The sequence below is a fragment of the Ambystoma mexicanum genome, chromosome 3q, assembly GCF_040938575.1.
Source record: "Ambystoma mexicanum isolate Mex_15411 chromosome 3q, UKY_AmexF1_1, whole genome shotgun sequence".
Taxonomy (NCBI): Eukaryota; Metazoa; Chordata; class Amphibia; order Caudata; family Ambystomatidae; genus Ambystoma; species Ambystoma mexicanum.
The window spans coordinates 206,513,927-206,541,255 of NC_090926.1; the positions used below are offsets into that span (position 1 = coordinate 206,513,927).

General features: G+C 47.9%; 1 protein-coding gene across 2 annotated transcripts in view; it reads left to right on the forward strand.

Annotated features, from left to right (window-relative positions):
* LRP1 (LDL receptor related protein 1) overlaps nucleotides 1-27,329 on the forward strand; it is a 1,300,039-nt gene that overhangs the window by 468,213 nt on the left and 804,497 nt on the right. For both annotated transcript variants that reach the window (XM_069653565.1, XM_069653566.1), the window contains exons 9-10: nucleotides 4,563-4,752; nucleotides 24,517-24,660. In XM_069653565.1, the coding sequence (XP_069509666.1) occupies nucleotides 4,563-4,752; nucleotides 24,517-24,660 (334 nt within the window). The remainder of the gene's footprint in view (nucleotides 1-4,562; nucleotides 4,753-24,516; nucleotides 24,661-27,329) is intronic.

Consider the following 27,329-nt stretch of genomic DNA (forward strand, 5'->3'; position numbering starts at 1 on the left):
TTTCGCCTGGTACCTTACTTTTCCCGAAGTCCCGGGAGGCCCTTATTATTGTGGGGGATTTCCAGGCCAGACTAGCTGGGGCCTTCCCAATGACTGTATGTTGTGGGTACGCCTGTGGGGTGGGACCTGGGTGAATGGAGTGTGTGACAAATAAGCATTCTGTGTTATGGGTGTCTGGTATCTGGTGTTTGACACAATGACTGAGGCAGCCTGCCCAAAACTAGTATGAATGCAGTGTGTAGTGCTGAATGGAAGAGTGCTTGTCCGAATCCACATTCTGTGTTGAGTGTCTGGATGGAGAAGAATGGCCTGAATGCACCGTGTGCCTGATTGGCTGCCTGAATACCTTCTGAGTGGTTGGTTGCCTGAATGTGACCGAGCAGAGTGAATGGGAGATCAACAGTATATCTGGGAGCCTCTCACTGTCACCGACTGGAGCCACAGTGCTTCCTTTGCCTAAGAACATTTTGATCTAAGGACTCTTCATTGACTCTTCGCGGCAACAAACACTCATCGTCAAGGCGCACCGCACACCCCTTCTTCACAGGACGTTCACAAGCTTTCATCAACGAGCAGTGCGAAGATCGAAGCTGCTCCCTCAATGACAAACGTTCACCTCTTTCTTCACCGAATCCTGACGACCAGCGGCTCATGCCTGAAAGGGAGTGCGCTAAAGAAGGGCCCGTCGACGACTCACAGAAGAACTCGGTACTTTGGGGCCGTAGAACTTTTATAGAAGGAGATAAGACTCTAATAGACAATACATGGACTGGGCTTGTAGTGCATCTTCATTTACAGGTTGCCCAGGTGGGGGGGATCCTCAGACAGAACTGTGCCTAGGGGTAGGGGCCCAGTATTCTGCTAATTGTCTAACCAACTTCTTTTCCTCCTAAGTCTATGGTTGATGTCGTTTTGCTGTGTTGATTCGCATGAGTACAGTTGATGCATTTTAATGGAATCCGAGTAATCGTGGTACCACCTAGAACTGTATATATTTACCATTTTAGAATTGGCGGAGCACAAAATTTGTTATTGTGATTATGTATATAACGTGAACCTTATTTACATAAAGGGCTATGTTTTAACTAACATAGTGTGTGGACATTCCTTTGTGAGTGCTTGGGGACTACACTGTACTTAAGAACCCGGCCTTGATTGCTCGCCACGTTTACCAGTATAGAGAATCTTGGCTGGGGTCCTCTGTGCCTCTCCTCTACCATATAGAGAGCAGGAGTACAGACACCCCTCTCCGGTCTTTACAGTCTCCACCTAGGAGAGAAGTGGAGACATCCGGGGACCTGTCACAGGAGGCAATTCCTTTGTTTTGACATGTTTTAATGCAGTCCCACCGGGTTGGTCTCATACATTTGGGGAAAAAAAGAATGAGAAACCTTCATTTATTACCCCACTGTTTCCTACCCCCCATAAATATTGTGTTGGTATAGTGTGAAAGTTGGGGGAGTTATACAGTTATACAGTAATGGGGGTGGAAGGGAAAGGACGGTCTAGGAGTGCCTGGTGCATGGAAGCAAACCCCAATAAAGAAAAAAAAAGGTTGGAGTCGAAATAGAATTGAACATTTTGCTCATTTTTCACGGTCACAAAACAGCAATTTACATTTTTGACATACAACCAATCCGGCCTGTTGGTAAAAGTATTTCCAGGGGCCGAAAGACTTCCAGTACTGTACCAAGAGCTGGTTGTTCAGTACTCTGAGCTGCTTTCTGGTTCACCATACTGTCACCAGTTACCCAATCGCAGCTCATGGAAGCAGTTGGAAAGGGTTGGGTTATATGCAGATTATTCCCATAGGAGCCGTGCAACCACCCAAGAGGGCCGCAGACTCTGCAATGCTCCAGGAATCCTCTGCGGTTTGCTGTCAGGGCCCCATCACTGCCCGGGCAGCATTCCCAGGGCTTTAGGCCCAATAGGAATGTGCATACTAAAAGCTACCATAACCTCAAAGCATTTTTGTCGTCACCCACTTACCGCTGTCGAACTGGATTTTCAGGGCTAAGGGGCCATTCACTGCTGTCCTTTAACCACACTGGTGCCTACATTGTCTGGCCAAGCTCCTCTGTGCTCTGAGGCGGCCTTTTTCTGGAATAACGTGCTATGCATATAGCATAAAGCGATCTACTACCAACAAGCGCGCCACAGTCTTATGTCGTACACTCGTGTAACACACAGCCCCCAGCACTGGGATCTTGAGCTGTGCAGCATCTGCAATGTCAAACATTAGTAGAATATCACACACATTGACCCCTCTCTCTGAGCGCAATGCTAGCAGCATACTCTAGAATGCTACCAAAGATCCCTAGCATCCTGTCTGACCCCTTTTCACCAACTTTTACCTTTCATGCTGTATTTCAGTCTGGGACAAATCTGCCCTTGCGACATGGCAGCCCTGAATTACTATTCCGGAGTTTGCATGGTGGAAAAATGTAAAAGGTGATCCCAGGTAATAACAAATGGACCAAAGTTTAACTAGGTGGCTGGAGCCCATCAGGCAGTGAAAAACCACCTTAACTCCCTAATGCTCCTCTAAACTGATTGGCATAGACTATCCATATTATGCCAAACGCTTTTAAATAGATAACACCTAATTGGTGCTTTCTCTGCACATAGCTCAGCAGCGCAGGCAGCCCTCTGCCTGGCAGCCCCTGTGGCTAAGGGTGGCTCCTACATTGGCGGCTCCAAAATGTGTCTACCTGTGCCAGCAGGGTAAGCCAATGAAGCCAGCACCTAACGGACACCAACAAAAACTGTAAGTGTGGCATGGGTGGGGTGTAGAGCAATTACTCTACACCAGAAAACCCCCGCCACTCTACCTTATCTTCCCATATCATAGACTGCCATAGACTTAGCCCATGCATACTTAGCAAGCATGCGTCGCATCTCGATAGGTTTGTAAATGTCGGCATCTGCCTACTTGAATGGAATTAGGAAGGCTTAGCATACACCACACTTGATAGAACGCCTATTGAAATGTCAGAAATGTGAATGTTGGCATGCACCACACTTAGATAGCCTGCACCGTATCTAGACAGGATTGTGATGTTAGCATGTACCACACTCGGACAAAATCCATAACTTTGGCCTGCGTCACATCTAGACGGAATTGTTGATGTTGGCATATGCCACACCTAGATGAAACTTGAATGTTGGCATGTGCCACACTTGGAGTTGAGAACATTACCCTGCGCCATATCTGGGTGGGATTGTGAGTGTTAGCGGGTGCCACACCTGGACGGAACTATGAAGATTGCCAAGCACTACACTTAAAGGGAATTGAGAATGTTGGCATGTCCCGCACTTGGATAGAATTATGAGCATTGGCCTGTGTGTTATCGGGATGGTATTGTGAGGGTTGGTGAGTGCCATACTCAGACTGAATTGTGTAGGTCAGCAAGTGCTACACTTAGACAGTTAAACAGAACTGTGAATGCTTGCATGTTAAATGTCACATAACCCACTAACCAATATAAACTCTAACTCTCTGCATTCTTAAAAAAACTCACACAACCATCTCTCGCACAACCAGCTGCATGCACTTCACCACTGACACCGATCCAATACTCGCACCAAAGCTCAGCACCCGGTGTCTACCGAGTTGAAGCTGCCAACAGTAAACCACACCTCTCACTATCCTACGCCCTCTTCACCTCACTAACCCATCCCACCTTCTCATTACAGATCCTCCGAAGCGCTTGGGGACCTATTCCGTTGGTGACGGTGCGCTATCTAAGTACCGTTAACATAACATCCTTTCTGCAATACGCATCTATGGCCCACCTTAATGGATTCAAACACATGCACCTGAGATGCCCGAAAGCATTCCTTTCCCCTTCATCACTATATCCTCAAGTCTGTGGCCTTTCACCAGCTGTCGCATGCTCCTATCTTCTCTCTGCTACTTTTCCGCAGCAGACTAATATCTGGATATCCTAGGTCAGGGCACTCTTATCCACTACACCCAGGGTTGGATGAAGTATAAAATCCTTTTAACGTAATCGAGCATTTGAGAGGGCAGGTATGTCCTGTGTAATGTAACTCACGGTTTATAGTGATAGTTTCGAATGCCATAGTTTCGAATTAAAATGCATCGAAAAAGTGAATTTAAAAAAAAAATTAATGGGGGGTCCCCCCAACCCCTATTTTTTTTTTTACCCCTTAACACCCATTTTAGTACAAAAATAAAATTACCTACAAAAAAATGCATTTTTTCGATGCATTTTTTTCAAAACTTTTGTCATTCGAAAACATGACTCATGTATACTGGTAGCCCTTTGGCTGTTAATGGGTGTGTTTGACTGTAGGCGACTGGATTGAAGTCTACTCACAGTTGATAATGGGGGTTTTGTGGGGTTTCTATTTAGGCGGAGAGTGTACGTCATGGGTGAGTTTACGACTGTGGTCATTGATGTTGGGAAAAGTGTAAGTGAAGGCAGTGCTCTGTAGTGATCTCGGTGGATTTTAAGTTTTACACTGGTGGTACTTGCACACCCATTGTTCTATCCTAACTTGTTTTTAACCTCCCCTGCTGTCTCCCTTCTCCACAGATTGAACACTTGTACAGCCTTACAGTTTTTGAGAATTACCTCTATGCCACCAACTCTGACAATGCCAACGGCCAGCCCAAGACGAGCGTAATCCGAGTCAATCGCTTTAACAGCACTGAATACCAGGTGGTCACACGGGTTGACAAGGGTGGCGCACTCCACATCTACCACCAACGGCGCCAGCCCACAGGTAAGATACCCCATTTGTCCTTTGCATGTCTCTAGTGTGTCATCCCATTGCCGAAGCACTGCACAGATAAAGGGTAAAATTCTAGGAGACACACTCCATGCTTCAAAACGATCCTTGAGGGAGCTCCCCTTTTTTTGGGAAGAATTGCGATCCCACAGCTGCCACCAGTGGAATATTGTGCTCCATCTTAAATCATAGGTTGACTAAAGTGATAAAGATTGACAAATATCTGCATTGAACCTAAATTGTGATATTTAAGGATAAGAAATGTAAGTGCGTGATTACTGGCCTCAATGGAGCATGCCCTACATTTTCTGTAAGTGCCCGAGGAAGGGGAAAGATGGCAAACAAAGTGACTCTCTGCACCATCTCTGGTTTTTACTTCTTTGTAATACTTTTTGTTTAAAAACCATTAGCTCATGCCATTTGCCCCTCACCTGATTTGAAATACAAATGCGCTTAGGTTTTGTGAGGGGGGACGCAACTGGTTCTCGGGACTGAGCAGTCCTTTCCTGAGGCCAGTGTTGGTAGCGACACATCCATCCCCCAATTTATTTCTTACTGATGCATTCCTCAATTCTGGCCTGGTCTGCAGATCTTAGGAGGCCACCACAGTTCTACTGAACAGGGGAACTCTGAGTTTATCCAAAACCAATCAAGGTAGTATGCAGAGTGGTCGAGGCTAAATGTCAGAAGAGCTGAGTGGGGCCCCGGGGTCCACAATGAGTCCACAGAGTGAAAATATTCAAAAATGAAACTTGGACAGTAAAGTACAAAATTATTATAGACCCAAAAACACCAGAAAAAATAATTAACCAGGTAATATCACAACACTCTGAATATAACATACAGTCACTTTTGTTCATCACAGGGCGCACAATTCGCCAATACACCTGAAAGGGAAAGTTTAGTTTAGTTAGTTTATTATTTATATGGCGCGCCATACCCTGGGGCATCAGGGCGCAAACAGACAAGGATATGCTCAACTTAGTTACAAGTACATGAGAAGTAGGAAAAAATACAGACATCAACATTGTTACAATAAGCATGTATGTACAAGGTAAGGTCATGGTCAAGGAACAAAGGGTAACAGGTTACATGTTTCCTGCATAGTCATAGGGTAGTAATATACAATTATGTACCGTGTGACATATCAAGTCACCAGTGTCAGAATGATGTGCTGTGCACGGAGCTTCAATCGCATGGTAAGTAGGCTCCAGGAGCAGGGAGTGGGAGTCAAGGGAGGAGCATTTAGAGGGTCATGCAGGTTAGAGTAGTTGGATGTCATTGGCTCTCAGCCACCTAGTTAGGTTCTGTCTGAAATTGGCGAAGGGCTGAGGTTCTCTGATGTCATGGCGGTGGGTGTTCCATAACTGCGCAGCCTTGACTGGGAAGCTATGTCCTCAGTAAGTAAGTACGTAGTTAAGCAATTGAATAACCATTCCACAGGAATAGAAGCCCTAACTTTGAGTCCAACCTTAAATTGAATGGGGCCTTATGGCCAAAAGTTCACAAAGTGCCTTTACAAGATGGGACAAAGTGAAGAAATGTTACTTTGGTAGTGAAGATTGAAAGTATTTTTCCTGACTTCTAGAACAGCTTTTCAAGTAAATATTTAACAAGCAATTGAATGGAATATAAATCCGTTCTTCACAAACTTCATAATTGAAGGAGATGGGGGCACAGGTAAGTATTGCAACTACTCACCACTCTTACTTTGATTTTCTCAACGGACTTGACAGGTTGAATGGGGGTCACTGGAGGTAGGTTTTTCTGCCATTGGATTCAGTAGAAGATACCCAGGAGCGGCAGGTGCAAGGAGGTTTTCCGGTCTAGTCCAGGATCTGAGCGCAACCCTTTCCAGTGAAGAAATGCAGCAGGACACTAATGCAGGCTTCTTCAGGACACTCTACCTGGCAGGGGAAGGGCGAGTCCAGCGACTGTCAACGCACATGGGAGACGGGGAACAACTCTCCAATTGCGAAAAAAGGAAGCCCTCCAGAACATCATCCCTGAATACTGGGACACTGAAACTTGGCAGGAAGCACACTTGGAGGACTAGCTGGTGACTACCAAAGATCTGGACTAAAACGTGGATCGCCGAGGCGTCTGGCAAGGTAGCCCAAAACAGAGCTGGTCAGTCCACTGTGTGGTCCAGGGACACTTCCGGAGGCTCCAGGATCATGCAAAGGCATTGAGGCTGCTTTGTCCCACCAGTCAGTAGGGTCGAAGCACCAGCAATGGTCTTCTGAGATGGGTAGTCCAGCAGAGATTCACAGGGAATACAGCAAGAATAGTTGTAAGGACTCTTCAGGATTCGTCCTTTGGTCTTCCATCGTCTGCGCAGCTACACAGGATACTTGGCTTCTCGTCCGATCTACTGGAATGGTTGCAGAACTCCTCTTCTTATTCTAAATTCAGGTGAGTGATCAAACCCTGCCCTCCAATAGAAAGGATTAGCATGATTCGTTCAAACCAGCAGTGGTCCAATCGGGGACCGCTACGGGGCTGACTCATGCATGCACACTCGACTCACTGCTACCAGTTTGTGGATTGGGACCAGATAGTCCCAGCCCAATTCCTGGGTCCAAACACACATGGCATGCACAAGCCTGCAAACACGGCAGCTTTCCCCGGCAAATGCATGACCATAAAAGGGAATTCCAGACCTCAGAAGGCAGGAAGGCCATGAACAAAATTGCCAAAGAACAATAAAAAAATCTAATGGCTTTGGCCATCTTTGGCCACTAGCCACTGTTAGTAACCAACTGAGGCAAACTTAAATGAGCCAACTAACAATATAGCAAAAAAGTTTGGGGGTCCATAGAATGTGGAGTAAAAATTGCCTAAAGGAGAAATCTTTTCCTAATACTTCTGGTTTTCAATGGCATGGATAGTGTGAGGAGTATTCTCTTTATTTTATTTTCTCTATCCATGGATAATGCTACGATGCTCTGGATATCTTGCAGTGGAGAAGCAACATTATTTTGGAGCTCATGGGCTCGGTTTAAATATCACGTGCGACAGCACCCTGCAACATTTTCATCTGCTGGCATTGTATTCTGCGACTGTAGCCACCCTTGGTTCTCCTCTCGCAGTCATCTGTCAGTGTGATTAATGCATAATTGAGGTTGGGAGGGGGTTTCGTTTGACTTCCCATACAACCCGAGAGTGAATTCTGAAGCCAATCGATGGGTTCAGTGAACTTTTTCCTAGTGTGCTTTTCTAGGATTAATCATCTGGTTCCTTCTTTCAGGTCTCCTGCATGATTCCCCTTAATGATCACAACTTGTGTTGAGAGAAATCAATATACTTATATGAATGTTAATAGGTGTATGTTTTGTTTTTGTATTCATTAGAGAATTAAATACTTCTGCGAGAAGCACTGCACAAAAGGTCATGTACCTAGTAGCAACCCCATAACCGGGTAATTTACAAACATGGTAGCAAAGTATAATGGGAAGTACTGTGAGGATAGATCGGGGGCAATGCTTTTGTCTTGGAAGCAAGACCGACCAGAGCAACACAGGTTCGAATCACAGTCCCACACTTAGACTGGCCTCCGGTGTTGAGCAGGTTATAAAAGTTTAATCAATTAATACAGAAACCTGTCAGTGAATTTTAACATGGAAAGGGGACTACATAACATGAACTGCCAGGTACAAGATATAATCCCACTAAACTGAACACCCATTATGGGACAGGGCAAGTGGGATCCTTTTTGTTTGGCTGGACCCCGGGTGCTTTCCATTCCCCCTTTTCTTTCTGCCCCCTCCATGACCTGTGGAGTGCCAGAGGGATCTGCTATTTCTCCTTTGTTCCAGATTTCTATGCTTATGCTGACGACACCCAACAAATTCTAAAAAAATTGTTTTTGGTGGCTACTGGCAGCTGGATGAATGCAAATTAGTTGTAAGGTAATGCGGGAAAAAACTTGGTGATGGTTCTCGGGCATTCTCCAGCTGCCCAGGCCCTGTTGACCACTGATCATTGGCCCTCAACATTAAGCCCTCTCCATACTCCGGTTGAGGTACTTAAAAACCTGGGGGTGAAAATCCCAGCATGACTCAATTTTTTCCCCCAGGTTAAGGCGAGATCCAGTTTAGGGCATGCAAAATTTAGAATGCTGAGAAAATCCGGCCATTTATCCCCAAAGAATTATGGAGTTTGGTAGGCTCAGCATCCATTTCTGGGACATTGGACTATTGCAACGCCATACTGTTTGCTCAGACAAAATTTCTCCTGCAGCAGTTGCAAGTGGTACAGAATTCGGGAGGCCCATGGCCAAACGTGCAGCCGAAGGTTGCGCATGCCACTCCAGTATTGTGAATCCTCCACTGGTTGTCAGTGGCCGCGAGAATTAAGTTTCAGACTTTGTCTCTTGTCCATCGGGCCTATTATGGCTCTGGTGATTCCTATCTGAGAAACAGGCTAAAGGTGCTACCACACGAAATCTATGTCCGGCTAACCAACTATTGCTGTGCGTCCCCCACTTTTCCAAAGTTACCATTGGGGGACCATCTTTCTCGTTTTTTTGCCCCGACCCTCTGGAATCTTCTCCCTTTGACCTTGCGTGCCAAATTGTGACCACCTGGCTTTTCGGAAGGTGCTTAAAACGCATCTTCTTTAGTTTATATGTACTGTGTTTATCTTCTCTCTCTGGGCTGTCTGTTTTTCCCCCCTTCTTAACTTGCTACTCTACAGCACTAAGATACCCTTGGGTCCTGGCTGCCCTTAAGGTAGTTTTGATTTTAATAACATAACATAACATTTCACTGGGGTTGACATCCCTGCACCATTAGAGGACAGGCAATCCCAAGATAGGAATATCCGTTATCCTCCCTTATCCCAAGAAATAGCACTTTTGTTGGCTATGTGGGAGTGAAATGGTGTACTGGCTCAACGTTATACCAGATTGGCTGATTTAACTTCTAATCCCTTTCAGACATAGTCTGTTCCTGGATAAAGAACAATGGGAACAAACCTGTCCCTTTATCAAGTGGAACAAAAGGGTACTGTCCATAGAGGATGACATTGAGTCAGCTGTGGAGTGGCAGAGGTGGGCAGACTTCCTCCAGAGAGGTGTGTCCAGAGGAGGCAGGCAAGACCTATTGTGGCGTTCAACCATCCGGAGAGGCCCACAGAATGCCGAGACGCATGGAGAAGCAGAAGCCGGAAATACCCGGATGGTCTCGACCCGAGAGACTGATAGTGGCTCAAGGATGAAGAACCACCAAATACCAAAGGGCCCTGCAAAGAGGGCCCAATGCAAACCACAGATTAAACCAGAGAAGCAGATGCCGCCGACTACAAAGCTCCCCGTCTGCGCTAGGAGAACCGCTATGGGAAACAAGGGCACACAGTGACTCTGGGAGACGTGAGAGCAGTATGCCAATCAAACCCCAGTGCGGGCTGAGCACGAGTATACCCCAGGGCAGGGTAAGCATAAATATACCCCAAGGCAGGGTCAGTAACCATAAGCCTAGATGGGGAAAGAGAAACCATTCCCCAGAGCGGGGCAGAAGAGAAAAAAAATAAGAGAACAGGGTGGGAGCAACCAAATACCCAGATTGGGAATAAGAAACCAAACTACAAGGTCGGCAGGGAAAGCTGACAACCCCAGAATATAACGATCACTGAGGAGAACCAAAGAAAAATATCGAACGTGAACTAGCGTTTCAGAAAACAGCCCAGGCTGCTTTATCAACCAGAGACTGCCATGAACTGTCTGCTAAAATGTAATACAGAAGAGACTAATCTGAGACAGAGATTGTGCTACAATCCGAAGAGGTATGGAAGGAAAAGTGACGAACTCTGAAAAGGGGCCAAGAGTCCCCGACACTTGTGGCAAGGAGAAATCCAGACAGTCTAGTCAGCCACCATTTCGGGGTTGGGGAACTTTTTTTGTGTTTAAGATTTTCTTGTGTTCAAAGTGGCAGGGATAGGATCCACACCATAGTAGGTTTTCTGGCTGAGGGACTTGGTTTACTTTGTATGATATCGTGATGGGCACTTTTTTGGACTTCTTTTCCCTAGGGTAGAGCGTCACACACCAGGGACAGAGTAGGATTTGAAGCACTTGATGATAAAGACGCCTTAAGGAAATAGCACACTTCCAATTGCCCGATTCTGATTTAACACAAGAGATTTTGAGAGGCTACCCTATTCCGATGAGCAGTTTGTGTTCCAAGACAAACACATTGCCCTGTGCTATCCTCCCGGTACTTCCCATTATCTATCTGGGTAGTATGACTGAACAGCAAGGCTCAGACTTAGGGTGGCATGAGAGTGGTGAAGTCGTCAGTTAAGTACACACAGAGCACTCTTAATAATAGGAATTCGATCAAGTGTGCACAACGGATTTCGGTGGAGGGCCGAATGTACCACGCAAGTCCCATACAATGGGCTGCACTATCCATGGGAATGAGCAAGTGGTATGAGCATCGGTGTGGATTTGAGTGAAACAAACATGGGGTTTAAGATGGACTTGTTTTTATTACTATATGCATTTAACACATGATGCATAGCCTTTTAATGCCATTCCTGCTTTGACTTATTTGTATTATACAACTGAAATTATTATGTTTTAAATAGAAGTAAAAGTGCACGTTTCATGATGGAAAGATAGAAAATGAACCGGGCTTCCCACACCTGGCATGACAGACTTGGCGACGGACTGGCTTTATGCCAGGCAACACATTAAACTCTTGTGACTTGGAGGACCATAAATGTTTTGAAGGGACGCATTCTCAGGACGTCGACCGTTGAAGTAGCCCAGGAGGTTGTCTGGCTATCCCACAGGATGGTTCTGGGACTGTTCAGAGTCACTGGATCTTCGAGCAGGCATCGGGACCTTTTGTAGGGTGGAACCATGGATGAAGATCTTCAAGAAATCTGCAGACACAGTCCTTTGTCGGGCAAGTGAAGAAAGGGCTGCTTGCGATATTCCAACAATGATCTTAAGAATGGTTGCAAGAGCATCTCCTTTTATCCAGGATCTGAGATGTAATTGCCCCAGCCCACCAATGGCAAGGATCTGTATGTACAAACAGGCCGAGGCTGTCCAATTCTGGGCAGCCTTTGGCCGCCGCATCTGTCCAGCAACAGACACTGTGGCATGAATGTGGACTGAGTCCCGAAAGACCGAGCCCCCACATCCGGATATACACACACACACACACACACACACACACACACACCACCACTTTCCACAGGAAAGGGACTAAAAGATATGGGAAATCCAGCCATTTAGGGCAAGAGGAAGGTCAAACTACCATATTGCCAAAGGACAGGCGAATATCTTGTGGCACTGCCATTTATAATTGATGGTATTCTTAATGCCAATAAGCTGTACAATGCAATATTGCATGAGAGTATCAAAAAGAAAACCCTGCTGTCACCAGCCCATGCGGGCCGCATTAGGAACCACAAAGTTACCCAACGCCAAGTTATAGGGACAGACTGTCCTACCCCACTTTACCGAAGGTGCACTGTGCAGGAAAAATAGCAAACTTTTACTGTGGAGAACCGAGTGTTCCTGCACGGGTAGCCCCTGCGACTGATCAGTGCCCCCCAAAAGACATGAGCTTAGCAATGTAAGTGGAGCAGCAAATGCTTTACTTGCCTCCAAAATAGTCAGGAGATGTTAAACGCAATAAAACCAGTAAGGTGTCTCATTGATATCTATGGAGAGAAAGCGGCAAAAAGAAAAAAATATTTTCCAACGCTGGGCTTAGGGGGAGGGCACCTATAGATGTAAAGATCTGAAGAAGAAGACGCTTGAAAGGGGAGTGGTTGTGACTAAAGAACAAACCTTCATGCAGGTAAAAGGTCTGATGCGGTAGAAAATGGGGAGGGTGGAAAAGTTGACATTTGCCCTAGCAGACACAAATAGTGTGGGAGAGGATGGAATGTTACCCACGTTTTGTTGGGACTCGCATGTAGATCACAATGCAAGAAGAGAAAGGTAGGAGGCTGCTGAAGTAGAGGCTGTTGGGAAAGAATTTCTTTTTGCAACTTTCCCTCCATAGTGTTCTTGTGACACTGGTTTCTTTTTGCTCCGTTTTTGATAATGTCCTGAATTTTTTAAGGGATGTAAAGCCTTCAGCTTGACTTCTCTTGCATTCTGTTCATATGTCATGGGGACCCTGGTCATTTATTCAGGCTATCAATACTGGGAAACCGTTTCCCTATTGAATTCTTGTATCTTTAACATTGCACGCAGCATCTTACAATGATGTGCAATGAGGATACCTATATAGCGCCAGAATCTTTTTACACAGAGGGCTTTTGGTTACTTTTATATGTGCCTAAAGAAAAGCTGGTGGCAGCCAATACATTGTTTTTGAATTATTTTTGGTGTGCACATTTGTGTTTACTGTATATGGCTACTAAAGGTGGCTAGTGCACTTAAATGGATATGCCACAAGATGTTTGTGTTCTTCTGTCATTGTAGCTTGGTTTTCTTCCTGCACTCTTGGGTCAGTGGAGTTCTTATAGGTTCATGCACTTGCCCAGGAAAACTGTGGCTTTCACATGCGAGTGAGCCCTTGTGTGTGGCCCAGGAAGGGGGCTAGGACTGTTTAGTCCCAGTCCACATCCTTGGTGTCCGAAAGTCTGCTTCTGGGCCAGATGTGAAACCAGTACTGATCCCTGACGATTCAGACAAATACTGGCTGGTTGAATGGTTCAGATCCTTACCATTGTTGGGCTTGGACTTGCTGACAACTCAAATGTTGGATAAAAGGAGGAGCTCTACCGCTATTTTTTTTTTTTATAACTGTTTATTGAGTTTTAAAGCATAACAACATAACAAGAAACATGAATCATCGGCATTCAAGAAATGAGAAAGGCATAGCGTAGCAGCAACAAAGACAATATCAAAGGCAAGAGGGGCACCACAGGGCCAGGGGCCAAGGACAGTTGCATGTCCAGGCAGGTAAAGTTAATCAAGATGTTGAGCTGTATCGACCGGCGGGGCTTACTGCGCATCGAGCCATTTGCCCCATATTTTCTTGAATTTGCGGGGGCAACCCCGTGCATTGTAGATCCGGCGTTCCGAAGCCGCACACCTGTCCAGGTCATTCCTCCATTGGTTCAGGCACAGTGGGTCAGCAGAACCCCATGTAGCCGCGATAAGTCTCTTGCCAGCCCCAAACGCTATTGACAGGAACATTTTCCCATGTTTTGTCAGGTCGACTTCCCCCCAGATGCCCAGGAGTACCATTTTGGGGTCCCTAGGGATTGGTGTTCCCATGGCGGCCGAGATCATATTAATACAGTCCCCCCAGAAGAGCTGTAACACTGGGCATTCCCCTATCATATGGTAGAAGGTGGCGGGCTCAATTTTGCATCTGATACATGTCCCATCATCTAGTCCCCCCCCATCTGGCCATCGCAGCCCGTGAGTGATACGAGCGGTGGAGAATTCTCAATTGTATTAGTCTGAGTTTATTTTCTATCCCAATTTCCCTGGGGGACATCAACGCACCTACCCAGTCCTTTGGCTCCAGTTGACCCACATCCCTTTCCCACTTCGTCTTGAGCCCATCAAGCTGCGTAGTCCCAAAAGAATTGAGGGCCTGGTAGAGAGTGGAGGTGACCTTTGAAGGGATGCCTTGGGGGAGGATATTGGTCTCAATGGGAGAGCATGGGGGTATGTCTGTCGTGTCTGGGAATTGGGCGTGGATGGCGTGGGCCAGCTGCGCATGTCGAAACTGGTCCATGGGCGTCAGACCAAACTGCACTTGCATAGTCTCGAAGTCTAGGAGGCGCCCCCCCAGTATTACATGTGCCAGTGTGTGTATCCCTTTTGCGTGCCAGTGAGCGAAAGCACCCATTTTCACTACTTCTGGGAGGAGTGCGTTGTGCCATATAGGTTGGGACAGTGTTGGGATTCCCTTCCAGCCGACTAGTTTGTGTGCCTCCCGCCAAGCTCGGCGGACGTGGTGAATCGTCTTGGGAAGCCTCGGGAGACGGTTGTGGGTGGCATACAATGTCTGGAGTGGGGATAGCGGGGCCATAGTCTCCAGCTCGATACGGATGTGCGGTAGTGTGGGTCTGCATGCATCCAATCGTTTACCACACCGATCTGTGTTGCAAGGTAGTATGTACGTATGCAGGGCAAGTCGATACCCCCCTCCCAGACCGATCTTTGGAGCGTATCAAGGGCAATTCTGGATTGCTTCCCTCCCCATAATAGTGTGCGGAGATTCCTATCGATAAGTGCAAAGATTTCCTTGGAGATGGTGAATGGGGCGTTCTGGAGGACGTGGAGGAGTCTGGGGAGGGTCATCATCTTAAATAGTGCGGCTCTACCCAACAGCGACAGGGGGAGTGATTGCCAGTGGGAAGTGTCTCTGTTGAACCGCTCAAGCACAGGTTGTAGGTTCAGTTGGGGGAAACTTTCAAGTGTCGGGTCGAGTCGTATGCCTAAATATGTAAATTCCCTGATAGAGATGTGGTATGGGCAGAACTCGGGGATCGCGGAATCACCACCCTGGACTGGGAAATAAATAGTTTTGGTTTCATTCATTTTCAGACCCGCAAAGTTCTGATATTCCCTAAGGATGTGGGAAACAATAGGGCATGAGATGCATGGGTTACTAAGATCGACGAGGAGGTCGTCCGCATATAGCGAAAGGCGGTCTTCACCCCCCCCCCCCCCGGCCAGGCGAACCCAGTCCAGTTGGTGTTAGCTCTGAGCTCAATAGCAAGTGGTTCGATCGCCAGGAGGAAGAGAAGCAGAGACAGCGGGCACCCCTGTCTCGTACCCCTACCCAGTGGGAATGATTTAGAGGATCTGCCGTTTACCCTTACCGTGGCCTCCGGGAATGCATAGAGCAGCCTGACCCATGATATGAATGCGTGTCCCAGGTTCATCCGGTCCATGATCGCCCACAGAGCGTCCCACCCCACCGCGTCAAATGCCTTTTCAAAGTCCACCGCCAGGAGGGCTAGTGGGACCGGTATCTCTTTGGCTCTGCACAGCGCCAGTTGGACCCTGCGTAGGTTCAAACGAGTGGACTTGTTGGGCATAAATCCACACTGGTCCGGATGAATAAGGGTCTCTATTACTTTCAGTAGCCTGTTGGCAAGTGCTCTGGCGAGGACCTTGGCTTCTCCATTAATTAATGAGATGGGGCGATAGGAGGCACATTCCTCCGGAGGTTTCCCAGGTTTATGTATAACTATGATGCATGCCTTCCTGAGGTCCGGGGGGAGCGCCCCGAGTTCTTTGCTACGTAGGAACATGCGGTGCATATGGGTCGATAGCCCACCTCTGAGGTATTTCCATGTTTCTGTGGGGAAGCCGTTGGGGCCCGGGGTTTTCCCGGGTTGGAGCTGTGTTAGCGCCTCTTGCACCTCGGTCTCTGTGAGTTCCGCGTTCAGGAGTTCCGACTGGCGTCGTGGTGAGAGTTTCGGGATCTCGATCCGGTCGAGGTAATGGGAGGGTGCGGCCGGCGAGCTCTCGGCAGGTGGGGTATAGAGCTTCTCATAGTAAGCGGCAAATGCTTCGACAATGTCAGGGTCGTCCGTGAGTAGTGTGCCATCCAGTGACTTGATGGCGCGCACATGTCCCCTGTTTTGTTGCCGCCTCTCCAGCCAGGCCAGTGTCTTATTTGCTTTGTCGCCGCGTTCATAAATTTGACTCCGGACGAGCTGGTGGGCAGTTTGTGCTGTGTCCAGAGCTAGGTTACTGAGGGCATCTTGTGCCGTGGTCAGGGCATCCTTCGTCTCTCGGTCGTTGCGCTCCAGGGTCTGTCTTTCGCACTCCAGGACATATGCCTCTGCCTCTCTGATCTTCTGGGCTTGTCTTCTCTGGTGGGCAGAAACCGCCGAGATAGCCTCTCCCCGAAGAACTGTCTTATATGCCTCCCAAATCACGATCGGGCAATCCACTGAGCCCTCATTGAGGTCGAAAAACTCTGTTGTCTTTTTTTCCAGTTCCTCCACTATCTCGGGGAGCCGCAGATGGTATGTGTTCAGACGCCAGTTGCGATCCGGACCTGGGCAGGCGCTCTTTAGGGTCAAGAGGAGTGGAGAGTGGTCCGAAACACCCCTTGCGAGGAACTCAGCCACCAGGAGTCTGTGGTTTATGCTACTGGGAATGAAGGCATAATCGATCCTGGAGAACGATTTGTGCGCGCCAGAGAAGAATGAAAAACCGGCCTCGTCGCCATGGAGTGAACGCCATGTGTCCGTCATTCCCAGGGCTTCGGCAAACAAGGCGAGTGGCGTAGAGGCGGGGCGACCTCTGGATCTCCTATGAGATCTATCAAGATCAGTGTCCATGACCTTGTTAAAGTCCCCTCCTATCACCCACAGATTGGCCTCTTCCTCCAGGAGGACATGCCGCAGTTCAGACAGTAGTTCCTTCGTGAGCGTGGGGGGGGGGCATAAATTGCTGCGAGGCCCCATTTTTCGCCCCAGACATCGGCGAGCAGCAACACAACGGCCCCGGGGGTCAGCTCTGACCTTCCTAACCTGTAGGGGGACGCGTTTGTGAACGAGGATCATCGTGCCCCTGGCGCCTTTCGTGAATCCGGCCTGGTAGGTGTGTGGGTAGTTGGACCTTTTGAAAAAATTGGAGTTCGTACCGATCAGGTGTGTTTCGTTTAAAAGAGCTATGTCCGGCGAGTAGCGATTTAAGATATTGGAGCACCAGCCTTCGCTTCATGCAGGAGCCCAGTCCATTAACATTCCAGGATAGTAAGGAAATCTTGTTGGTCATCCTATCTGCGTGGGTGCTGTGGCTCGTCATCTGGACGGATCAATGGCAGGTGCATAGTGTTCAAGGGAGCGCAGGGGAGACGCCAGTGGGTCGCTCCATGATGACCCGCCAGTCGCTTGGAGAGCAGTAGTGTTAATAGCCGTTTCGCCCGGAGGCCGTGCGCGCCCCCTCGCCAGTGCCCGTCGGTGTCATGCCTTCTCGATCCATAAATCGGATTCCTTATATGCCTAAAACGCCCCCCTCCCTGTACATCCCCCCCCCCCCAAACTGGGAGCACCTGTCACCCAAACATCAAACTTATAACTTATTGAACTTCTTCGGGGTCGCCCGGACTGCGATAGCGCTTGCAACGCACTCGGTGTGGCGGCCGCTAAGTGAGCGTTCCCATATTGACGTGTTGCAGAATCGTCCCCACATTGCCTAGAGTTTATCCCTTCTCTGTAAGGTTTCCAGCCGTGCCGTCGCCTGCATTAGTCGGGGATCGAGGGGGCGAGGGCCGGGGTTTCTGTATGGGCGGACCCAGTGGTGTGCGCCTCACTCCAGGGCCCGAGAGGATTTGAGTTTCAAGCCAGTCCCATGCCTCCCTGGGGTTGTGGAAGAGGTAGGTGGTGCCCTCGTAGTAGACTTTGAGTAGTGCCGGGAAGAACAGGGCGTATTTGACTGATAATGACTGGAGTTTCTTCTTAACCGAGTTGAACGACTGGCGGGCCTTTTGGACTTCCTTGGTGTAATCGGGATAGAATCCAACCTTATATCCATTGTAGGTGATCGGGCCGGAGGCCCTGGCCATTTGCAGGATCGTATTGCGGTGCCGGTAATGGAGCAGCCTTGCGATCATTGTTATGGGTGGGCCTCCAGGGGTAGGTGGGCCGGTGGGCACCCTGTGTTCTCTTTCTATGGAGAAAAATTTGGGTAGCTTTTTAGAAGCAAAGATGTGGGTCAGCCAGTCCTCCAGGAACAGTTCGGCACAGGGGCTCTCCTCTTTCTCCGGTATTCCGAGGATCCTCAGGTTATTGCGCCGCGCTCTCCCCTCATTGTCCTCAGCGCGGTATTCCAGTTGGGAGACTTTCTGAGCAATTGCGGCGAGGTGTTGTTCCAGGCGATGGACGGTGTCTTCTGTGACACACCCTTTGTTCCGCCTCGCCCACCCTGGTGGAGAGGTTGCGTAGGTCCTGTCGGATAAGGGAGACCTCTGAGGACAGGCCTCCAATTTTGAGTTCCAGCGACGTTCTCGAGTCCCCAATCGCCTTCATGAGATCGGAGAGAGAAATTGGGGGATCCTGAGTCTCCTCACTGGCAATATCCTCTTCCGAAGTCTGCGCTCCCTGGCGGGGCCCTGTTGTGTAAAAGTCCATCTTACTTAGGAGAGTTTGGCGTTTGGATTTTTCTTTCCCCATGTCGTAGGTGGCAAACCCAGTATGGCAACCGGTACGGGTATAATACGAAGTTGGGCCAGGAGTGACACGAGGGGACCCTGGTGCTTTCAGGCCTCAAGGAGAGCGGGGCGTATATCTCCTGGGTTTGGGTCTCTCGTACCGACTGGCGGGCCAGGCCGGTGGGGGGGCGCTCACCCCGTAATTGCGGTGTCCTGGGGGAGCTGTCTCGCAGATCGACCCTCACATCCGTGCCCCCATCGCAGATCCGGTGTGGTAAAACCCTGATCCAAGGGAGATGTCTTCGAGGGAGTGCGCGCCCCTATAAATTTCCCAGGGCGGTTATTGCCTGTTACGGTCCACGAGAGTTCTGGTCACAGGCTGCCCGGGCCTTGTCGCCGGACCAGGGTTATAAGAGGTTGTGTGGGGAACAGGGGTGGGAAGAAGCAGGGTTGGCACCTGGGGCTCACTCACACCCCTACCTGGCCGTGATCAGGTCCCCGCCGACGTGATGTCTTCCGGATGGGGAGCGCGGTACTAGATCTTCTCTGGTGTGCCGCAGCTCAACCCTGGGTGGTGCAGTCTCGCTGATGGGGGGGGGGGGGGAGAAGAGGGGAGAGACCGCCGATGAGAGGCTTGTGGCTGGTCCAGGCGAGGAGGCGTCTGGGCGGTTCCCGCGTAATTCTCCGGCGGCACTTCGGTGATCTCAGCGGAGCTCCCCAGGGAGTGTTTCGTTGTCTCGTGGGCGCCCCTCCAGTGTGTATCACGGCTGCGAAGCGTTGGCGTGTCCCGGGGGGAGGGGTGAGGAGCCGCCTCCACTCACCCTGCTGTTGCGGACCACGAAAGTTCTGGTCTCAGGCTGCCCGGGCCCTGGCGCCGGATCAGGATTATAAGGGGTCGTTTGGGGAACAGGAGGGGGTGGAAGAAGCAGGGTGGCACCTGGGGCTAACTCACACCCCCACCTGGCCGTGTTCCGGTCCCCGTGATGCCTTCCGGATGGGGAGCGCGGCACTAGATCGTCCCCAGTGTGCCGCAGCTCAACCCTGGGTGGTGCAGTCTCGCTGATGGGGGGGGGGGAAAGACCGCCGATGAGAGGCTTGTGGCGGGTCCAGGCGAGGAGGCATCGGAGCGCTTCCCGCGTACTCCTCCGGCGACCCTCCGGTGATCTCAGCGGAGCTCCCAAGGGAATGTTTTGTTATCTCGTGGGCACCCCTCCAGCGTGTATCACAGCGTGCCCCGGGGGGGGTGAGGAGCCGTCTCCAGTCACGCCGCGCGGGCTGTGGCGCGCCCGCCAGCCGGCCGATGGTTTTCGAGTCGGCGTTGGGGGTCCCACGGGTCCGATTTGGCCCAGCAGTGCGTCGATCGTTGCCCAGGTGCATTCACCAAAGGTTTTAGGGAGATGTGGTTCCTGATATCAGAAAGAGGGTATATTTTAAAGGATAATTGCAGCGGCCGCCGGGAGCCGGAGGGTTTAGGTCCGCATGCGTTCTCTACCGCTATTTTTGAGATCTATTTTTGAGATCTATTTTTGAGACAATCCATTGAAGAGCAGCCTGCTGAAGATCCAAAGATTACTCCTGAAGTGGCCCAGCATCCCTTCCTGTGTCCGGCCTGGTAAAGCCCTGCTCCTCTGCCTGAACTCTGAAGACCCTGCGCGGTTCGTCGGCCCTTGGACTAGTGAGACCAACTCAATGCCGTCTCGAGGATCCATCCTTTCGACTGACCAGCTCTGGGCTACCTTGCCAGAAGTGGCGCTGTTCAATAATGGAGTCCGGAACTTGGATGGTCGGCAGCTTGTGCCATGAGGTGTCTTCTCCCCTTGTTTCAGTTTCCACCTTCAAGGGAACCTGTCCTGAGCTGCTGCTGTAACCATGACTGGAAGGAAGCCGGTCCTCACCTGCAAACAGTGATCGTAGATGGAACTCTCCTTCCTTCCTCCAGTGAAGTGTCCTAAAGAGGCCCGAGTAGCTGGATTCTGCAGATCTTCACCGAATGGGCTTGCAACCTGCCTTTCTATTCAACTGGAGGAATCCTTGAATCCGCAACTCCTGGGCACACCCCTCTGGAACAAACACCGGAAGATAGTCCCCAGTGATCCCAGATGATCCACAAAGACATCTGGGAACATCGGAGTCAGGCGTAGCGGGAGGAGCAAGTAAGCATTTGTGCCTGTTCAACCCCCACGTCCTCCACAGGATAACTTTAGGAACAAGTCCCTTTGTCAACTATCTCCACTCCACTTGGTTGTTGAACCTCGGTCGGGTATCCTGCTCCTGAGTTAGCATTGGGCCTTAAATAAAGGAGAGCACTTGCCTTTGCTGGAAAATGGTATAACTTTGAAGAGTTTGAAACTAATCACCACCAGAAGCCCATTACATCCTTTGGATAAGAAGAACTATTACCTGTGTCTTTTGGGCACAAGGCCCCATTCATATTAGGCTTTGTACTTCCAAAGTTAGGATATTGAACTTGTGACAGATTCCAATCAAGTTAGTTTGTTTTGTTTGTTTATTTGTAATGCGCGGCAGACCCAGGGGTATCAGGGCGCAGGAGATACAAGAAAACGTTCAGTTTAGGTTACACAGTAATGTACAAAAATACAGAAATACAAATAATGACATACAAGTACAAGAAATACAAGTAATGGTAGGTACAAACAATACAGAAGGAAGAACACTGTACAGCAAGACCATAATTTAAGATAGCAATCTGGGGACTATTTACAGTGCTGGTGTAGTAGGAGACAGATAAAGTATAGTTGGTTCGTTCGTACATTAGTGGTCATTTTCTTTGAGCCAATTGATAAGATTCTGTCTGCAATTTAAGTAGGTTTGGTCAGCACTTTGGGAATACCAAAGCTGTGATGCTTTAACTGGGAAGCTACGTCCCCTGACTTTAGATAGTATAAATCTTGGTACGGTCAGGCAGTGGTATTAGCTGTTCTAGTAGGCCGGCTAGAAGATTTTCTATTGAATCTCTCAATGAGGTAACAGGGCGCAGCATTGTTCAGGCATTTGTGAGTAAGCGAGGCAGTTTTCAGCAGGATTTTGTCACTGGTAGATGGCCAGTTATTTTTCTCCTTACCTCTGATATATGCTCTTTCCTTGCTATACCCAGGGCAGCTCTAAGGGCATTATTCTGGAGCGTCTGCTGACAATGTACTTATTTACGCCAATGTAAAGGGAGTTACAATAGTCCAATTTGGATAAGATTAGAGCGCTGGCCAGGATGATACAGCTATTCTTGGATAGGAATGGTTTACCAGCTCTAATTCGCTTGCATGTATATGCAGTGGCAGAGGCCATGTAGTTAACTTGTTTAGCAAAAGTGAGGGTGGAGTCAAAATAAAAATGTAAAGTTTTTACCTCTTTGGCAACTTTAATGGAATTACCGTTGGTGTTAAAGGAGGTGTATTTAAGGGCAAGTTTTAAATGTTATTGAATATACAGTACCTGCCTGCTTTGCTTGAGAAGTTATTTGCTGATGTTTTAGTGAACCCAATGGTGATTGTATATATTTGTATTATAGAGTATTGTGTGATAGCACTACCTGCTAGTTTCGTCTGTGTGTTCTAAAGGCCTTAAATAAATAACTGTTTTATTACCGACTATCTAAAAATGAATTGTGTGCTTCTCTGTGTGGACTCATTGAGGGCCCCTGACCCACTCGCACTCCTGAGACTAAGTTTTGACTGCTCATCCACTTACCTTGATCGAGTTTGGCTAACCTCTGAGGTCCCTATTAATCAAAACTAGGGTTGTCTCCCAAAATCTGTACGCCAGGCCAGATTCTAGAAATCGATCTAAGCCAAGGTATGCTTGATGAGTCTAGAGGCCTGCTTTTTTTGCAGGACTTTCTAGGCTTCAAGTTTCATGCACAACTGAATGCAGACATCAGTCTCGGAAGTACAATTATTGTGCATACTGTTCTGATAGGCTATAGGTGAAGGCCAAACAGTTCAATAAACCATACAGAACCAAATACTTGATGGAGGGCAGTCCCATGGCAATACATTCTTGATGGCTACAACTCCTAGGCGGTGCCAGCACCTGGTGTGTGAGGGCCTTTGCCCTCCCACTTTGAGGCTGATGGAAGAACTCATTTCCCACCTGGGAGAGTGGAGTTCAGTGTAAACGGTCATTAATGTGGCAGCAGCAAACGTGAAACAAACATCCCCAAATCCTAATCCCAGTATTAATTGGAAAGGGTTTTCCTGAACAGCTCTGGAATATATTTAGCTGGTTAGTTGCCCATCAGCCCACGGTGGAGTTGATCTCAGGGTGTTATGCTTAAGTCCCACTTGAAGATGTCTGCGAGATCTCTCTGGCAATATTTCTGTTCACGGTTTTTCAGCGCAATGTCGGTTTAAGGAACAGCATTTATAATGGAATTGATATTTTCTTATATGGCTGTCTAATTGTCCCAAATCAACCGGGGACGCAGGTTCCAAGATCCAAACTTGCGATTTAACCAATCGGGTTTGCTGCTGTATTTTCTTTAACTCTAATATCCATGCTGACAAGATTGTGATCTTGGCCAAATGCGTTTGGCGCTGAAGGATCTGAACCCAGCTGCATGAAGCGCACAGTGGCTTCCAGCAGTCAAAATGCTCATCCGAGTGTTTTTGAAACTGGTGTTGCCATTGCAAGGATTGACTAGTAACCTTCCTACATGCCCACTTCTTAAAGTCTCAGGCTGGGTGACCTCTGAAGGAAAATAGTTTTGCCCGAGATTTGGGTGGTTGTGGTGATCTGCTAAATGATTTTGACTGTAATTGAAGACTTATTGTTGCCCAATGAATTATTCCTGGTAATTCAATGGGTAATTTCAAAGAAGAATTTTGATCATTCCTCATCTTCACCAAACAGGTGCCATCTTTATTATGCCATCAGCTTGGTCGTAGCTTCACCCGTGAATTTAACTGTTGAGGTTTTGCATTGATGATGTCCCAATGGGATAATTCAGGTGGATGTATGTGATCTAGAGGAACAAGAATGGAATGCCCTCTCTCTTTGAGAAGTTTGGCCCCCTTTTCAGGCAGTGGCTTGCCATATCTTAGACAGGCTCAGTTCACAATGCAATGAATGATCAAGGTCGCCTTTCTTAAAAAGATGCATTGGCTTTACTCGAATTGTACATCTACTAAACACATTTTGCTTCCCAAGCTCATCTTGTCCTACCCTTTCCCTGACGGTGTGCTTTGTCCTTGCTTTCACCGCTGGTTGGTAAGTCCATACCCTTGGTACACTAAAAATACCACACTTTCTGCATAAATCGCGTTGCTCCTGCAACCTCCCTATTCCCCAAATGATGATCTGCATGCGCAACTTGATCGTTTAAGCACACCTCAGCTGTAATATATGCTGTCCAATTCACTGTTGATGAACTCTTCATGCATTTATATATGGTCATTACATCTCCCTTCTCGTATCCAGTCTCCCTATATCACTCTACAGTTTTCTGTAGCCGCTATAGGAAATGGTGTGGAGCTGTGCGTGCAGTCTTTTACAAGGGCAATTTCATGTTCTACCGATCCAGTTCCATCTTCAACTATCCTGATCAGAGCCCTTAATATTTCCTCTTTGGTTGGTTACATATTTGTTTGGTTGTGTGTATAATTGCTTATGCATATTGTCTTTTTCTTGCCCTTTCACCCAGTGAGGAGCCATGCCTGTGAAGTGGATCAGAACAACAAGCCAGGTGGCTGCTCAGACATCTGCCTGCTTGGCAACAGCCACAAGACGCGGACGTGCCGCTGCCGCTCAGGCTTCAGCTTGGGAAGTGACGGGAAATCATGCAAGAGTGAGTGCTTTGACATCTGCGCTGTCCACGATATTGTTCTGCCCATTTTGTAGCATTCTAATAGCCTTTACGCTTTCAGAGACATTTGCTCCCACTAAGGACATGGAATATAAGGTGTGGTCCACCACATTAAGTCAGTCCATTTCTCATCTTTAAACTTGTGCTCTGGATCTAGCTTCACCCCATGCTAGTTAGTGATGTAGACCAGGGGCCTGGGACCTGCAGTTCTCCTGTTGATTTGGACTACAATGCCCATGGTCCCTCCATTTACTGGTTAGGGCTAACGAGCATTGTAGTCCAAAACACCTGGAGAGCCAAAGGTTAAAGACCCTGATGTAGATGTTGGAAGTATTTAATTGTTTATGTCTGCAATACTCCTCCTTTCCATGAACTCTCCTCTGAACACTCACACCTGGCACTGTAATGTGGCACACTGGTTGGGATGGAATCTTGATGTTCATGGATTAACGGACAGTCTACATTTAGGATGGAATGGTGGCGTGGTGAGATATGAGCTGCTACTTATGTTACAAACTGGTGAGGCATCACCCTGGTAGATGCTTGGCAGCATGTGCCTTCCCCTAAAAGGGACGGGACTCGGAGCCTTATGCAGTGCAGTATTTTGGATGCGTGAGCCTATGCGCATGCTCGGGGCATGCCTTATGCATTGTACCTCCTCTGTGCTATGTGATGAATTCTGTGGAGTCATCACTGAGCACCCAGCCTAAAGTCTCCTCCCATGTGGCCAGGGGAAGATAGCCGCTACCTATTCCGAGGGTGGACCATATGGTAGGAGATGGCTGTCAGGGGAAAGTGGTGACCAGTATTCTTCTCTTGTCTGTGAAGAACCACCCCTGATTCCAGAAACCCTAATGGCATGTTGTCATTATTCAGAACCCTTTAATTGTAAGAACTCAAAACCTACTTCTATTTAACATCTTAAACAGAACTGTATTAATTCTTCACATATACATAATACCTCATAAACATCACATTTCAAATGTGTTTTAGATGTTTGATTGTTATGTAGATAAATGTTCCATTATGTAACTTGAAACAGTGTGAAAATCCTTTGGACTCCAATCCACAGAAACCCTGGAGTACTGGGATGAAGAAGAGTAGGGAGTTAATGTGAGGTAATAGTAATACCAAGTATAATGTGCAGTCTAGGTGTCAATTATTCAATCAGCTGTGCAGGACATTTAAACTCGGAAATCACCTACAGGTGAAAGAGAAGTCGAACCAAGCTGCAGAGAGCAAGCAGTGGGAAGCGGACCCAGAGGCAGATTTACCGAGAAGAGCTGTGTTGGGAAGCTGTGACATTCACATGCAGCTGCCTGGAGGTGTAAGGTGCCGGAGAAGAGGAACTCTGGTTATCTTGTAGTGGGAACCCTGGGGGGGGGCTGCTAGATGAGAAATCTTCACTGCGGGACCAGAGAGGACGCGATCCTGTGGAATGGAAATGGTTCTTTCTGAAGAGCAGTAAAAAGCCAATGCGGGAATCGAGCGAGACCTGGCCTAATGGAAAGAGCCTACCAAACACAAAATCTCTGCTGCAGCTGCACCTAGAACCGATGAGTACGACCCAAAGGAGTTGGGGGCCCGAGACGTGCTCACAAGTTATTGAACACTCAGGAACATATTTTGAATATCGACTAAATAGACTTGAAAACCAGGGCAAAATGGATACAACTCCCCTTATGTGAGATGCCAATTTGGGGAAACTTGGAAACTGCATTGCTATAAGCCAAAAGACTTTAAAGAAGAAATACAAGGGCAAACCCCGTACAGTTCTTATGTGAAATGACAGTTTGGGGAAATCTGGAACAAACATTGCCAAAAGCCAATCTATATATTATGAAGGAAGTTGACAGACTGAGATTAGGCAAAACCCCATATATGGGATGTCCTTGTGGGGGAAGTTGAAACAACTTTTAATTGAAGTCAACAAAAGTTCAATCAGTGAAGAAATACAACTGAGTTATACTTTTAAAAGGAAAGTGAACATTACAGACAAACCAGATACAAGATGTACATCAGGTAGTGAACCTTTTTGGAAATAGATACCTGGCAGGAGAGTACACCAGGGGACCTGCAAGGACATCAAAGGAGATGTTCCTGGCAGGAGAGTAAGCCAGGATATCTATTCAGTTGGGGAGTAGATCAGGAAATAGAATCTTGTGTTAGAGATACTTTGCCATATGGAACCTTTGTTGAAATTGAGCATTTGCTTTGCCAGCCTAAAATTAGGGAAAGACTTGTTCTTGCTAAATTCCAACCAGGGTGCGGAAAGGATATGTTTGGTCATTCTGAAAATCATAAGACTTTCTTTTGGTATATTCCAACCTGTGTTGTAGAAAGGACATTTGCTTTGCCATCTTCAGGAGACATTTCGACTACCTTTTCGCAGAACCTTTGGAAAACAGAACATTCTAAATACTTTTCTTTAAACAGTTCAGGGGAAGGGAACAAACCCTGAACATAAGATTTATTAAGTTGTAAATATATATTTTAGAATGTTTTTGTTGAATTGAAAACAAAGACATTTCCTTTTGTATCTTTTGATTCTGTATGTTAGTGTGAGGATCAGATGTACTTTGGACACGAGGCCAATTTGTTTTTGTCGCATTGGCAGGGACATTCTCTTTAGGATAGGGGAAGATGGACCT